Source organism: Ursus arctos, unplaced genomic scaffold (assembly GCF_023065955.2).
Source record: "Ursus arctos isolate Adak ecotype North America unplaced genomic scaffold, UrsArc2.0 scaffold_24, whole genome shotgun sequence".
NCBI classification, from domain to species: Eukaryota; Metazoa; Chordata; class Mammalia; order Carnivora; family Ursidae; genus Ursus; species Ursus arctos.
The window spans coordinates 39436108-39452930 of NW_026622919.1; the positions used below are offsets into that span (position 1 = coordinate 39436108).

The 16823-nt window shown below is 36.9% G+C and overlaps 2 protein-coding genes across 7 annotated transcripts in view; one reads left to right on the plus strand and one right to left on the minus strand.

The window, feature by feature from the left end:
* NF1 (neurofibromin 1) overlaps positions 1–16823 on the minus strand; it is a 258716-nt gene that overhangs the window by 35032 nt on the left and 206861 nt on the right. For all 6 annotated transcript variants that reach the window (XM_026517664.4, XM_026517666.4, XM_048223273.2 and 3 more), the window contains 4 exons: positions 7659–8091; positions 6718–7058; positions 4195–4397; positions 400–593 (listed from right to left, as the gene is read on the minus strand). In XM_026517664.4, the coding sequence (XP_026373449.1) occupies positions 400–593; positions 4195–4397; positions 6718–7058; positions 7659–8091 (1171 nt within the window). The remainder of the gene's footprint in view (positions 1–399; positions 594–4194; positions 4398–6717; positions 7059–7658; positions 8092–16823) is intronic.
* Positions 11053–16471, plus strand: EVI2A (ecotropic viral integration site 2A). Its single transcript, XM_026517673.4, has 2 exons — positions 11053–11272; positions 13707–16471. Exon 2 carries the CDS (start codon positions 13728–13730, stop codon positions 14424–14426), a length of 699 nt encoding a protein of 232 aa, XP_026373458.1. The 5' UTR covers positions 11053–11272; positions 13707–13727; the 3' UTR covers positions 14427–16471.

Genomic DNA, 16823 nt, shown 5'->3' on the forward strand with positions numbered 1-16823 from the left:
TGTCACGGTGGCTCAGTTGGTTAAGTGTCCAGCTACTGATTTTGGCTCACGTCATGCTCCTCCTGCCACTTGGCCCCCTCCCCCAAAATAAATAAATAAAATAAACCATTATTTACTAAAAACAACACCAGATTTTTACAGTTAAATTCTATACAATTATGCCATGGAAAAGAGTACTAAAATAATTAGTTTTTTTCTGGCTCTGAAACATGCATTAGACATCTACAATTCTGAACCAAATCAAGAATCATATGACTGACTGCATGCTTTCTGAAAGAGGGCACTGTCTTTTCTACAGCTGTATCCCTAGTGCCCAGCACAATGTTTCGCACAAAGGCGGTACTAGACTAATATCTGCATCACAGAGGTACTAGACAAATATCTGAGCAAACTCAATACCTGCCCAAGGCTCCCCCATATTTTGGCTTGGATAGATGGGTACATCTGCTTCTCATTTATGGTCATTGTTATCAGCTTATCAAGAATAGCAGTAACTCTTTGACGCTTGGCATCATCATTGTGCTTACAAAAACGGACGAGATTTGACAGCCATGGAGTCATGTATTCCAAACAAAGGTGTTTCAATTCAATACCTGAAAAAAAAAATACACTATTAGCATAGATGGTCAATGAAAATTACATCAACAGTCATCTAAAAATATAGAGGACTGGGGAAAAGAAGGTAAAAGGTAAAGATCACTACCTAGAATCAGGTCTGGAGAAAAGAGATTTGGCCAATATATTAAAGATAAAAATGAAGAGAGTAAGCCGTGAAGAAAGTAATCTTAAAAGCCAGTTGGCCAATTTTTGAGAAGTTTTATCTTATTTTTCTCCCTCTTAATCATTTCTCTTCTAGTTAAAAATTTTGTTAAGTTTTATTCTAATTGTAAAAGGAATATGTGGCAATCATAGAATGTTAAGTGAAAGGAAAGCATCACCATAAAAATGAAACTGACATTAATACGCTGGTCTATCACCTCCTCTCTCCTCAGGCTTTCAAAGCTGCGTAGAGATCATGTACATTTATGCGTGTGTATACACATAAAACCCAGCCCAAGTCCTCCACAAAAATGAGGGCTATGCTGTCTCTGCGTATGTTTTGAATATTTTCTTCACCACACATTATACTAAGATTATTTACTCATCATTAAAAATTCTCCAAAAACATGCTCTAACTTTTTATTTTGAAATTAGTTCAGACTTAGAAAAAGATACAAAGATTCCTGTCTATAACTTTAACTAGAGTCCCCAAAACATTTTTTTTTATTGTGGTAAAACACACACAACATAAACGTTGCCATTTTTAAGTGTACAGTTCAGTGACCCTAAGTACATTCACATCATTATGCAACTATCACCACCACCCATCTCCACAACTTTTTCACCTTCTCAAACTGAAATTCTGTACCAAAGCCATTTTTAATGGCTTCATATTATTCCATCATACAGAAATCTGACAATTTAATTAGTTCTTTATTGTCTGACCTTTAGACTGTTTCAATTTTTTGCTATTATAAATAATGTTATGTGAAGTTCAAAAGCAGGCAAAATAAATCTATGGCAATAAAGGTCACAAGAGTGGTTACTGTGGTATTGACTAAAAGGAGCCTTCTGGATGCTGGAAATGTTCTGTTACTTTGATCTGGGAAAGGGTTCTGTGATGTACTCACACATAAAAATTCACCAAGCTGTTCACTTAAGATTTGGGCACTTTACTGACAGGATATACCTGAATTTTAAAAATCTAAACAAAAAGTAATGCAATAATAAACGTCTGAACGTTAATTCCTTAGGATAAATTCTAAAAGGTGGAATCATGAGGCCAAAAGGTATGAACATTCTTAAGGGTCTTGATTCCCATGCCCAAAGTGTTTTCTCAAAAAATTATCCCTGTTCACAATCCCATAGACCATCAACACTGAATTAAAAACAAACAAAAAAATCCTTTGCCACTTTGATAATTGAATGTTATTTTACTATTCTTTGTTTTTATTTCTTTGATTTTATTAGTGAACTTCTTAAAATAATTTTTTTTTTTAAAGATTTTATTCATTTATTTGACAGAGATAGAGACAGCCAGCGAGAGAGGGAACACAAGCAGGGGGAGTGGGAGAGGAAGAAGCAGGCTCACAGCGGAAGAGCCTGATGTGGGGCTTGATCCCGTAACGCCGGGATCACGCCCTGAGCCGAAGGCAGACGCCTTAACCGCTGTGCCACCCAGGCGCCCCTTAAAATAATATTCTTGCTCAGCATGACCTGCATGCTACTGTTGTTGATCCATTATTCATCTATAAGAACTCTTCATGATTAAAGATATTAATCTTTTCTCATATTTGCTGCAAGTATATTTCCTAGTTTTTATCTTTTACTTTTCTTTGTTTCTGAAATAGAGATGTTTTGAAGTTTTATGTAGTCATTTACACTTACCATTTCCTGTGTTTCCATCTACCACCTTTTTACTTCATAAGCCTTTAATTATCCAGAAAGCAACCGAATATTCTGCTTCCTCTTCTTTCTTTTAATGGTTCCAGTTTTTATATTCAATTCTTAAATATAGCTAGAACTTACTTTGTTACCTCGTGGCTTGGGGTGAAGATGAAGACCCAACTTAATTCAATTATTTCCCAGCCTCGTTGTTTAAATGATTTAATCTTTCCCCCATCAATTTGTGACACTTCTTTATCAATCTGTTTCTCTTAAACTGATCTGACGACTCATTCTTGAACACCTCTGTTTTAATTATTGTACTGTTATGTGTTCAAATGTCTGCAACAAGTGTCTCTCAGTTTTCTGTTCTTTCAATATTTTCTTAACTCTTCTTGTTGTTCCAAGTGAAATTTACAGCCACTTGAAGTTCTACCACATTCTTTTTTTTTTTTTTTTTTTTAAGTAGACTCCATATCTAACATGGAGCCCAATGTGGGGCTGGAACTCAGGACCCTGAGATCATGACCTGAGCTGAGATCAAGAGTGGGACACTTAACCAACTGAGCCACGCAGGCAGCCCAGTTCTACCTCATTCTTAGTCCTCAAATCCTGTAGCTATTTTGATGGGATTGCACTGAATTTATAATAATCTGGGAAGTGGGAAGAACTCTTCATCCAGGAACACAATATGCCTGTTCATTCACTCAAATCCTTTTTAATATTTCTCAATAAAGCTTTATGCTTTTCTTATTTTGTCAGTCTTAACACATTTTCTTTTTAGTGTTTTATTCCTACATCTCCTATTATAAGTAAATATCTAGAGTCATCCGGACTTGATGAATTGTCAAAGCTTTCAATTAGCTGAAAAATCAAGAAATATGTTTGAGGGGCACCTGGGTGGCTCAGCTGGTTAAGCATTCAACTCTTGGTTGAAGCTCAGGTCATGATTTCATAAGTCACTGGGACTGAGCCCAAAGTTGGGCTCTGTACTCAGTGGGGAGTCGACCCGAAGACTCTCTTCCTCTGCCCCTCCCCCAACTCATGCATGCACACATGCTCTTTTTTATGATATCTTACTGTTCTCAAATAAATAAATAAATCTTAAAAAAAAAGAAATATGTTTGAATGCAGAAAAAAAGTTTTATGTATTATGGAGAAAGGGGAGGGAAGAAAATGTCAGGAAATAAGCTGGAGGAAGAGCAACATTTATACTACAATAGGGTATTAAGATGAATAATTGGGAAGAGTGGATGTTAAATTTATAAGACTTATTAAAAGCCAAGTCAGGAGTTGACTCTGGGCCCCGTATTATGTGTCGACTGTGTTCTCCAGGAACTGTACATGACCAATGAAATCACAGTTCAAAGTCAACCTGACGGAAAGAGAAAATGACTATTTCCTTAAAATCAAGGAGACAACATGGATACTTCACTCATTTAGAATAATCTGCTAAGAAGAGAAATCCTGAAGCTAATTAAACTGAAATAGTGCGAAAAATACTTTGTAAGTGGCTCAGAGATGTAACATATCAAAAATCTTGCCACCTCGCTTCTATGGCCAGAATTTGGTGGATTTCTCAATGTTGTCTACCAGGAAGTTCCTTCAGAGTTTCTTCAGTTGCAGAGTACAGCAGATGAAAAATTAGAAGAGATAAAGAACTGAGAATATAATCAATTATGATTTCATTGGCAAATTCTGAAATGAAAGGATTTTCTTTGAATCTTCTTAGAATCATTGTTAGTATTAAAGAAAATTATTATTACTTACTAGATTTGCTAAATCCAGAAATACACTCTTCCAAAAATTCTAAGGTGAGATGTGGCTCATTGGCTGCCAGTGTCTTACTAATAGAGACAATAAAGAGGGTGTTGTTGGCAGGGATGCATAAACCTGATGTCTCTAGTAACTGGCCCTCGATTTTTAAATTAAAGGTACAAGTTAAGGCACACAGAAGATTATAGGCAGCTGACCTAGGAGAAAACACAAATGAAGTTGTTTTAAAACTTATTTTTTCTCATAATTTCAAATTTTTTCATAATGTACAACTTAATGATTCTATTACAAAGCATAATCAACTATTTTTAAATTTTATGATCAATTAGAGATAAGATGTTATGATTCGATTCTATGGTAAAAACAAAATACCCCTTGATCCTTTAGGGATTTTTTTCATCACTTAGGGAGTCAAGGGAGGTTCTTGACATTACTCCTAAGACAGATAAGTATAAGACCTTCCTAAAAGATATTTTACTGGGATATAAAATAGGAGAGGTTTATGGTCCTAAGGTGGATCAATAAAGTTAGAATGAGGTTCATCATATTTTCAAGGAAGCCAGAAACTCAAATTGTGGTTCCCCCCCTCATCAGATCCATTTATAATGGGGATCATAAGAAGAGAAATGAGATGGCCCCTCATCAAATTAAAATGTGAAAATCCTTCATCACCCCACTGAATTTCTTTCTCAGTGTCCTACAAGACATACTACAAACTGGAGGTCAAAAACAAATATAACATAATTAAGTCCCCCTGTTTTTCCTTCCATTATACATAACCACTGAAAACAAAACCAATGACATACATCCAGGCTCCAGTAGAACCAAAACTTCCCTTAGAAATGTCTGAAAATACACTTAAGCCATTTAGGACACAAATCAAACAACTCGCACTTGATTGTCAAATTCTCATTTTTCTCCCCTATCCAGCAAACGAAATAGTTTGATTGCTCAGCAAATTTCAGATTTTTCTGACCACCGAACCTTCATCATGCTACTGTATTTTAGCAACAACCATATGGGGGCAAAAAGCCACTGAAATTTAAGTCAGCCTAAAGGCTTTTTCTCTGGAATGACATGCTTCAGCAAAAAAGCAGAAGCTGTCAGTTCACTTTATTTCACAAGAGAATACAGGTTCATTCAAGCTAATAACTGTTAGAAGATTGTTAGCATTCTTCTATGAGGAATTCTGAATTAGAAATTAAAGGCAGGCTTTATAGCTCTATTTTCCTAAAATGAGAATATTAGTATTATTGTTTCTAAGTTTGTGTATCTCTTACTAACTCCTAGGAATTTGGAGTTATGCTATTTTGACATTGACTTTTATTTTGTACATTTTAATAGCTCTCAAGAACCGGGCCTGCTCAAACTGGGGGTAGGTATCTCAGGTTCCTTGGAGATAATGAAAGCTAAGCATACACAAAATTTTATACATAATTTCTGGGAGGCCCATCCAGGTAAAGAAGTCTTGATACCCCCCACCCTTTATTTAAGAACTGGGAATCCTAGAAGGCCCACTTATAAAACTTGGGCTACATTACACCTTAGTGAAGATTTTTTGGAGCTAAGAATTTGTATCTGTAAAAATCTTGACAGTCCCAAGGAACCTGGGACAAAGAATTATCCCAACATGAAAAGCAGAGGGGAGAACGGAAGGAAGAAGTGCGAAGAGACATTGGCAGAGAGGGGAGGGGTGGGAGGGGGAGTTGGGAGGCAGTAGTATTTCCTGAGCACAAACTGTTTGCTAGGTGCTAAAATATACTGCTACACTTCCTATTTATGAAACCTTTGTAGGTATACAAGAAAGGCACTGTTACCCTTACTTTGCAAATGAGGAAACGAGAGCTCAGAGAACTTAGTACCTTGCCCAAAGTCATACATAGTAGCCGATCTAGATTTAAACCAAATCTACTGACCCCACAGGCTCTTTCCTCATTCATGTTCAGATTATTAAATCTAAACAGAACCAATTATACTCTGTCAGATAACATCTACATTTGTCTTAAGACTTCTTTCAAGAACTTTGTTCAAGTCACATAGGTGGAAAGTATGCAATGTTACTGTTTGAGTTATTGCACATTAAACCCTCCTTTGTCAAATAAGGATAATCTAATTTGACTGTGAGGAAACTTAATAGTGATACACTTCTGAACACGGGAAAACATAATTAAAGAACTCAGAAGGAGAAACTTAGGAACAGACTTAAAAAAAAAAAGGCTTTTTTGGTGGGTGGGGGGCAGACAAAAACAAAACAACAAAACTGCTATGTAGTCTGTTTCAGATGAAAGTTTCCTGGAGAAAGAACATATATTGGTTTAGTGTGAATCACCCTTTTCAGAATTCCACAGTTCATGTGAATACCCCACAAACTGATGAGGTCACACTGGTTAACCAACATAGCATACCTTCCTATTTAGAGTGTTAAGGTAGAGGCTGTATTAAAAGCTTATTAAGTGGTCTCATTCTTTTAAGCAACAGACCCTGAAAAAAGTTGAAGTGAATTTTTAAAAAACCTACCGTAAACTAGGGTCTGAACTGCCTAAATTAAGTAATGCAATATTGAGCAGCGTCCCAGGGACATCTTTTGGCCGAATCTTGGTGTGCTGGGGGATGGAGTCGGGCTGCGACAGCTCCCAGCGTGTCCGGATATGAATGATAGACTGGACAATGGCTTCACACTCCTGGTGCATGAAGGTGAGCGGTGTGCCCTGGTTTGCAATGGTTAAGGTAAACTGGTTCTCATCCACCAGGCAGATCTCTTCAATTTCCGAAGCATAATAGATATCATTTAGAAAGACTGATTGCCCCAGGACTTTTGTTCGCTCTGCTGAGGTTACTTGGACAGCAGTAGAACCAACCTGGAAAGTGATGGTGAGACGGTGGAGTGAGGAAGAGTTAAATTCCACTATATAGAACTGTAAGAGGCTCCAAAAACCAACCAACCCGCCAACCAAACCAATACCATGTTTGCCATTTAAGGAAGAGTTACCACCGCTATGTGTTCAAATGGGTTCAATAGTTATTGTGATAAATGCTCTCAAAAGAGACTGAAAACATTTTTTAAAATATTAATTTTTTTAAAAAAAGTTCAAGAATGCCATAGGCAATTACTGGTTTTATCCTGGTTCATGTTTCCCATTCTACAAAAAGCACATAATAAGCAGAAGAATTCTCAATTGGTAATTTCCACCCTCCGCACATTCCTGCCATTTGACTGACAGATGGCAAACCGCCCTCTCTACAACACTCCCCTGCCTCCAATCCAACCTAGAATATAATTAAGTGTACGCCTCTCCTATCTTCCACAGGACCTCCACGAAGACAGAAGGCTTAGTTTTCCTCCAGCTGGACTTACTTTACATTTGATCCACTACTATGGGAACACCTAGGGAGGCCAGTGCTATCTGGTTGGCCAAGAAGGGTAACAAATCACTGACCCAACGTGGAGGGAAACTTACTTTAATAGAAACCTTGGTGTCTTTGTGAGCTAGCTTGAGAGCATTGTGGAATACCTTCAGGTCCTCTTCTAAAGCCAACGTGGCAGCAGGCAGTTTCTGCTGTTCATGCTCTATGTGCTCAGCCAGTTTCCCAGGACAGTCTATGAAGACGAGCCTTTTGCTGCCTTTGAGGCCAGTCAGCAGCCGCTCGTGATACTTGGTGTACTCCCTGACCCAGGAGTTACAGTTATAGATATACACTGCAGAGACATTGTCATAAGCAAAGCCAGGAAAAACAACAAACCACTTGGAGAGAAAGTCCGTTTTAAAGCGATTGCTAGGCCCAGTATGGGTAAGGTCCACTACAATTTCATATGGCTTTGCATAATATGGCTTTAAAGTCAGCAAGACATGGTAGATCAGCAAATCGCCATTGATTTGACCAGTTTTAAACCTAAGGAAGATGACAAAGAAAGGACACAGATTGTTAACAGAGTTCTGAATAAATATACAGAGGCTACTAATCTATTTTATACCTTTAATTTTCTGATGAGCTTTCTAGAAAAACCTGTAATAACAAAAAATTACATAAAATCTAAATCCATTTTTTAAAAATGAGTTATTCTGTAGATATTGAGAAATAAGGCTGAAGTAAAATGAAAGAGACAAGTCTCCAAGTCAAAAACTTTCGAACAACAACAAACTTGTACACCCCAGACAAGCAGAGGAAGGCAGCGAACATTGACTGGTTGCCTCCAGACCCGCCGAATATCCCGGGGGCAACAATGTGGGTGGGAATGACTCACCTGGAGCCCTGGGAGTGATCTGAATGGCGTTAGTCAATTTGTTTACCCCACCTTGACCAGAGAGGTTCAGCAATGACCGTATGACTCAAATCAGGACAACCAGGGCCAAGGAGGCCCAATTCAGAAAATTTAGCTTTGGTTCAGAATTGAGACTTTTTCTTTCCTGGTGTTTGTAAACAAGGGAACACACCGCCCTGTGAACTGTTAGCTCATACCTTGTGATACGAAGGGAAAACCTGCCTAAAAACTGAAGAAATGGAGCAGAGAAATGAAGAGAGAAACTGGGGCCCCAGCCATTTCATTTGAACTCTAGATAAAGCCTCTCCCGGGATCAAATTTATCCCTGGACTACCGAGCTGATGAGCCAATGAATTCCATTTTTTTGATTAAGCCACATTAGGTCATAAGTTGCTTACACTCAAAAGAATGCTGATCGGTGTGAGTTGCCAAAGTAAGGACCATCAGAAAGTCCTGAAGAACACAGTACTAGAACTGCAAATCAGAACAACTTATATTAATTTGGCCCAATGTTCTACACTTGATGACTCTGGTAAGTACTACAAAATAGGCTCAGATAAATATCCTTATCTCAAAATTTTTAATCTTGTTGGAAGAAGATAAAAATCAAGTTAAATGATTTTAAAATAAAATATTTCAAGATCAAAGAAAAGGGATGAGGCAGTATGTAATCACTTATCAAATGAATTGCAGAGAAAAATAGTCCAGAAGACGGAAAGATGAACACAAACTGGGTAGTCACTAAAAACTATACAGAAGATGTGGCTAAAGTGGGTAGGTGAAATTTTGAATTTAACAAGAGGAGGGATTAGCAGACTTAAAAGAGAGAGGTAAAAAAAAAAAAACAAAAAACCAGATAACTAGATGTGCTGAAGCAATAGTCAGCTAGTTCAGCTGGAATGAAGGATCACGTAGAGAAGTTTTAAGAAATAAAACTGGACAATTGCACTACTGGGTATTTACCCAAAGGTTACAAAAATTTAATTGGAAGGAATACATGCACTCTAATGTTTACTGCAGCATTATCTACAGCAGCCAAATTGTGGAAAGAGCCCAAGTGTCCACTGATTGATGAATGGATAAAGTGGGGTATATATACAATGGAACATTACTCAGCCATAAAGAAGGCTGATATCTTGCCATTTGCAATGACATGGATGGAGCTAGAGAGTATTATGCTAAGTGAAATAAGTCAAAGAAAGACAAATACCATATGACTTCACTCATACATGGAATTTAAGAAACAAAACAAATGATCATAGGGGAAGAGGAGCAAACCGGAACACAGACTCTTAACTACAGAGAACAAACTGATGGTTACCAGAGGGGAGGTTTTGGGGGATGGGTTAAACAGGTGATGGGGATTAAGATGGGCACTTGTTGTGATGAGCACCGGGCCTTGTAAGTGTTGAATCACTAAGCTGTACACCTGAAACTAATATGACACTGTCTGTTAACTGGAATTTAAAAACTAAAAAATAAAATAAATTTAATTGAAAGTTTAACTTAAAAAAAAAAGATAAAGCTGGAAAAATACATAATAGTTAAACTGTGAAAAGATCAAAACGAAGAGGTTCAGGATTTCTCCCAGAGGCCCAGTATTTCTCAAAATATGTTCTGTGAAGCACCAGCATCAGAATCCACTGTGGTACTTGACACAAATGCGTCTGTTTCTACTACAAATGAATCTAAATTTTCATTGTTTTTAAACAACCTTCTCATCTGATATTTATATGCACAAATATTTCTGAATCACTGCTGTAGGTGTCAGGGAATTATTCAACTTTATTTTTTTAAAGAAAGAGGTGATATGACCAAAGGAAGTGATATATAGAACCTCTATGAAGGAGTTGCGGCTAGTAAAAAATATACTGTACTCTAGGTACAGCCTAATAAGGGTCTAAATACTATGGTGACAGTAAAAAAAGAAACCAGTTCAAGAATATGAAGGAAGGACCAACATGATCCAAGGTCTGATCAGGGCTGAAAGAAAGGACTTGAATTAAAAGCACTTGCTATATACCACGCCTCTGAGATCACACATGCCGCTATCATGAACAAAAACAATGAGATCATGAGGGACAGCACTTTTGGAGAGAAAATGAAGTCCATTTTAGATATACTGGATATGAAGTGATGACAGGACATTCGAGGGGAAAGAGTAAACCACATAAAACTTATTCTGTCCCCTATGATCTAAGTTGACTAGATATTTTCTCAAGTCGTTGTTGTAGTTCCACAGTTTGAGATGCTGGTTACATATTTCACTGTTTCTATGATCTGACCAATACCCCAGGTCTCCAAAATCATGTCATCAAATTAAATTTTTAGAGATTTTAACGCTGCAGGAAAAATACCATTCCCTCTTCTTTTGAGGGATATTATCATTCAGAAGCACATCGCAGGCCTATATAATGAGCATAAGGTCAAAAGGCACCGAGCAGAAAACCCTCCCTGCCCTGAAGGCGGGGATTTGTTGTACAAAGCCTCCTGTCATGCCAGTGGCCAACTGGACAAGTTGGGCTTTTTGGTGGTGGTGGTTTTTTTTTTTTTCTTTTCTTTTTTTTCCCTGTGACATGTGCTTTAGTTGCAGCAGAAAGGAAATGTGTCATCTGTGGTTTGGTTTTAAAAGTGGAAAGCTAGCCGTACATATCCTTTTTTTTTTTTTTTTTAAACTGCAGATTTACTTTAAGGTTCATATTCTCCAAGTCTATTCTGCTTTAAATTACTTGGAAGCTGTGCTTCAAGACAAGAAAAGAAGTGGCTTATTAAAATCAGGTTATAATCAGATTTTGACCAAGAATTTGTAAGGTAGGTCATATATATTTGGCTTTTCTTACGCCTTTTCACTTATAACTTTGTACAGACTAGTGTTCAAGGAAGTGATTTCAAAGAGGACCTAAGAATCTTACTAACAAAGTAGAATCGTAAGTGATTGAAAATGTATGCTGTTTTTTCTGTCCTATCAAGTAACATTTAAGTTAGAAATGGAAAGATTCATCATCAACATAGTTTTTATCACGATTAGGAAGGATCTGAGTTTAGACTCCACAGTGAATTGAAAAGTTTTATTTAGTATTTAAAAAGTTGAAAAAATAAAGTTCTCATTACTAATTCTTATGCATTATAAATTTTACTGAAAATGACCAGAGATAAATAAAACTTTTGATAACATAACCTGGTCTCCATGGCATAAATTAGGAACGCAGAGACAGTCCTCTACTCTCAGCCATTTATAAGGGCAAGAGAAAGTCTCATTTTGTTAACAGTTTGTTTACTTGGGGATGACAGTACATCTGGCTGAAGACAACAGCGGGCCTATTATCTACCCCGTGGTAAGCACTGCTAAAATGTGTACGAATACCATGACGTATACTACACTGTTAATGAACTAATGTGATAAGAATAACCCACTTTAAATCATTTTAGCATTGAATGAAGAAATCTAGTCTAGTATGAAAGGATGGAAATTACTTGCTAACCCAATTTAAAGTATTTCTCTTTGTGAAAGAATCATAAAGTATACAAAGATGTATGTTATTCAACTTAAAAACTGAAGCTGAACACTATTATATAGAAGTCAGTGTGCAATATCTTTAACTGTCTATTAAGGATCATAATTCAAAAAGTCATCTTAATTCTAGAACACATAAAAGAGGTTTTTTCCTTTACAAAATATCACTTCGGTGGCTAGTTTCCATTTAGCATTGTTTATTATAAGCTACTTTTGTTTGTATAACAACATATCACATTTGTTATTTTCAATTTCTGTATATCCACAGCATACAGATTTTATCCAATGACATATAGCAACTATTTCTAATAAAACCTCGAAACTCAAAAAAAGCATGACTAGCAGCCACATCGGTCCTACTTGGGAAGAGGTTAGAAATTCAGGCTCTCAGGTCCCTTCCTAGACCTACAGAATCAGAATTAAAAAAAACAAACAACAACCACCACCAAAAGACTCCCAGGCACACTCAAGTTTGAGAAGAACTTCTCTAAAATAAAGTTCTTAAACAGGTAATTTCACTATGTAAATCTCAGGGGAATAATGAAGTTTTTGCTTCTATCTAATGCTAACAATAAAATATTCTTACAAAAGTAGCTCAGATGAATAGAATATTACTATAAAAGAGATAACTCGATTATGGGGATAAATCTTTTCTGCTGGTTTATCAGTACCTGCAACAGACAGGCCAGTTCTATTTAAATCTTCAATCACAGGGTGGATAATGAGAATTAGGAACAGACTTGTCCCCTTTTTGTACTGGCTTCCAAAGAGCTTGAAGCCAAAACTAAAATTCACCTTTTTTATTTATATGTTGAGACTTACGATCTGCCTTGACTTCCCACTTCCCATAGTCTAAATCCCCCCAATCCTGATGTTCTCTATTTTACTGTATAATTTATTTTTAAAAAATTGTGTCGAAATAGTCATACAAAAAAATGCTAGGCATAAATGATGACGAAAAAAGTCAGTAACTTTTGTTTAACTTTTGAGATTATTCAGAAGAAATCTGGCATCCCTTTGCTTGTGGAAAGCCACAATAAGTCAGGGGATATATAAGTGAAAAGAGAGAACCACTACATATGATTGCTTTCACAAATACCGGGAGTATATTTCTAAGTACCAGCTTTATTCTAAGCTTCAAGATAAACACCCAAGAAGAGAAAAGAACATCTTGAATTCCTATTTGAAATCCATTTTCCTTTGGTTGCTACACTTCCCCTTTCTCCACTCCAAAACAAAAACCAAGAAAGCCATTTACATTTTCTTTTCATACAGGAAGCAAAATGCTCAGGGCCACATTTCTCCTTTACTACAAAGAATGGTGACACATTTGCTAGATGGTGGGGAGTTTCTGCGAGAAAGATCCTTAAATGGTTGTGGGGGGGGAGGAATCAAAAAAGCAAAGCAGAAGTATCTGACTCAAAGCTGAAGTTTAGTATGCTTGGGAGGGAGACAACTATATAAAACCAAAGGATTCAGTTTAAAATGATTCACAGTTATTTATAATGCTAACTTCTAGCGTTTAAAAGAATAACAGAAATTAAATTGTTTCTTTATACACAGCCTAACAGGAAAAAAGTCAGTTGAGAAGGAATTCAAACAGGATAACGAGTATTGGGCACAAGTTTGTAGCTCACTTGTAATATATCAGCTGTCCGTCTTTTACCTACAATCACAACCAGGAACAATTATTCTTTCCCAAATTAACAAATTATACTGCTATCCCAACAGATCTCCAGCATATTCACGGACATGGAGCACACAGGACTTCACCTGCATCTTGCCCTTCTGATGACAGCAGTTTTTTCTTGCTCTCCTGGAATAAACGCAAACTATACCCATCTGTGGGCTAACAGTACCACTGTCTGGGATCCAGATATTCCAAATAAGCCGGGCAGAAACCAAAATGAAAACATTAACACAAACCCTACAACTTCTGCAGTAGATAAAGGAGGTAACTCTATAAACAGGACTGAAACAGCAACATCCTCTCAGGTCACATCTTTAACTCCTGTATCGGAACTGGAGCTTTATATACCTTCTGTCGTCAGGAATAGTTCTCCAACAGTACAGAGCACGGAAAACACAACCAAAGGTCACCATGAAATTTTCAAGAAAGAGGTCTGTGAGGAAAACAACAACAAAATGGCTATGCTAATTTGCTTCGTTATAATTGCAGTGCTTTTTCTTATCTGCACCCTTCTATTTCTCTCAACTGTAGTTCTGGCAAACAAAGTCTCATCTCTCAGACGATCAAAACAAGTGGGCAAGCGTCAGCCTAGAAGCAACGGTGATTTTCTGGCAAGCAGTGGTCTCTGGCCTGCTGAATCAGACACTTGGAAAAGAGCACAGCAGCTCACAGGGCCCAACCTAATGATGCAATCTCCTGGAACACTCATAGCTACAAGGGAAAGAAAAGATGAAGGAGCAACTGAAAAACTCACTAACTAACAGGCGCTTTAGTAAAGAAAAACGCAAAGTAGCAATGAGAAAGTTTATGAAGGAAAAATGAAATCAGTTTGATATTTAGTGCCCACGTGTTGGTCTGGTGGTCTAAATAATTTGTTGACATTGCAGCCTTGCAATTTAGAACCAAGCAGGGGAGAAGGGGAGACGTCTGCCCACCTTCTCAATTACTTAAACTGTGTACTTTTGTCCTGACACTGAATATTTTAAAAAGCAAATAACCAAACACCCGAGAATGTGGGGAAGGTTTTAAAGACAGGCTGAAGGAACTGACTGATAGAGGCAGAAAGGGACAATACTTCCTGTTCAGCAACAGTAGTTAGATGATCTTCGTCTGAATGTAATTAAACTTTGAAGAGTTTTAGTGTGTCCTTAGAGGCAAGTGCATGCTTCAACATCTAACAGAAGCCAAATTCCTAATGAGCAGAGTTGAACAGCAGTTTAACGGTACCTTTGCCGAACGTGACACAATCTGTACCAGCTCATATATCAGCACAGCTATAATTTTATGCCAGATGTTTTCATCTTTACATATGGCACACAGAAGATAGTGTTTTTCTACTATAAATATTTAATTAAAACTTTTAATTTTGTATAATGAATTAAGACTCATTAGAATAAAACTGACTACATATATTTGTATTCCTTTTATTATCTTAGGGAACACACTGTAAAGATCAATAAGAAATAGAGCTTAACTGAAACAGATGAGATTGCAGCCGCAACAGAAGGCCAACTGTAAACGTAAAGCACATTTTACCGTTTAAATGCAACGTACCTCTCTTCTATAAATACTGCTTACTGGAATATTTATAGCAAATATCCAAAGGGTGACTAATTTTCTGACTTCAAGAGTGCCAAGTGGCCTAATAAATGATCAGTTTTACTTTTTTTTACTATCTTATGTGACATGAGCAAAGGAAAGATGTGTGCATGTTTGCTCTCATCTGGAAAACAGTATACTCCAGGTAATTGTTTAACCTTTCAAGAAATTGGGTTCAAGTAAAATAATGACTTACACTTAAATAAGACTTCTACCTTCAGTTAAATATATTACAAAAGTTGGTTTGAGAGACTTTCCAACTATCTACTAAAATTGATCCAGGGCATACTGATTAAAGACCAAGCTACATTTAAAAATTCTCATCCCTTTTATTGAGCATTTCTTTTGGGCAATATGTTAGCCATTTAAGAAAATATTTTATATATATTTTTTCCAAATATGATCACAATCTTACCCTCCCTTCTAGGTTTGTGATTCTCATCCTAATTGTGGATCGGAATCATCTGAAGAGTTTTTGAAAGTAGTCAATACCTAATTCCCATCCTCTCTTTCTGATTCAGCTGTAATGGGGTAACCTGCAAGCACTAGTAATTTCTGCATTCATTCCCTAAGTGATACTGCTCGTGGTCATCAACATCACTTCTTACGGGTACCATGATTCAAAGATTTAGGTTATATCTTAAAACGGGAGGGAAAAAAACAAAGCATCAATTTTATGATCAATTTATTACCAATTTGTTAAAAAAATAAATTATAACCATATTATTCCAGATAAAGCTAAGCATCAAAAAAGTAAAAAGGGAAGCAAGAGAACTCATGCTAGTCATGGTGACATCATGTTATCTTTTGAGGGGTAAAAAGGACCAGACTGGCAAGGAAACTGGGCAGAGCTCCCATCTTGTACAAATCAAAAATTTGAGATTGTGTGCTAGAACAAATAGTGATAACGCAAAGCACTCATTGAGTCAAGTGTCATGTATACTTGTCCGAGGAAATTAAAACAAATTAGTGTCCTTTAAAAAGTAAGACACTGGGGCGCCTGGGTGGCACAGCGGTTAAGCGCCTGCCTTCGGCTCAGGGCGTGATCCCGGCGTTATGGGATCGAGCCCCGCATCAGGCTCCTCTGCTGGGAGTCTGCTTCTTCCTCTCCCACTCCCCCTGCTTGTGTTCCCTCTCTCGCTGGCTATTCTCTGTTGAATAAATAAATAAAATCTTTAAAAAAAATAAAATAAAATAAAAAGTAAGACATTAACTACGGAAGTACTTTCATATTCAACATACAGGTCAACCATTTTCTGACCAAAAAAAAAAAAAGGTTCTACTGCAGGAATATTTAAAATTCACCACTTACTAATTAATACCCTCAGAATGATGCTATCCAATGACAGTTCATGAACAAGCAGAAGTGGTTCCTTTTCAAACCTGACAGTATTTAAACATGATAGATAAGATACATTTTGAGTCCAAATTTTATTTTTGAAAAAGAACACTTTTTGTTTTCTACCCTGGGTGTTATGGTCCAAATACTCAATTCAGGGATTTTAAAATAGTGAATCAAAAGTTCACAGAGTAACAGAACAAAAGTTCTGCTTTATAGT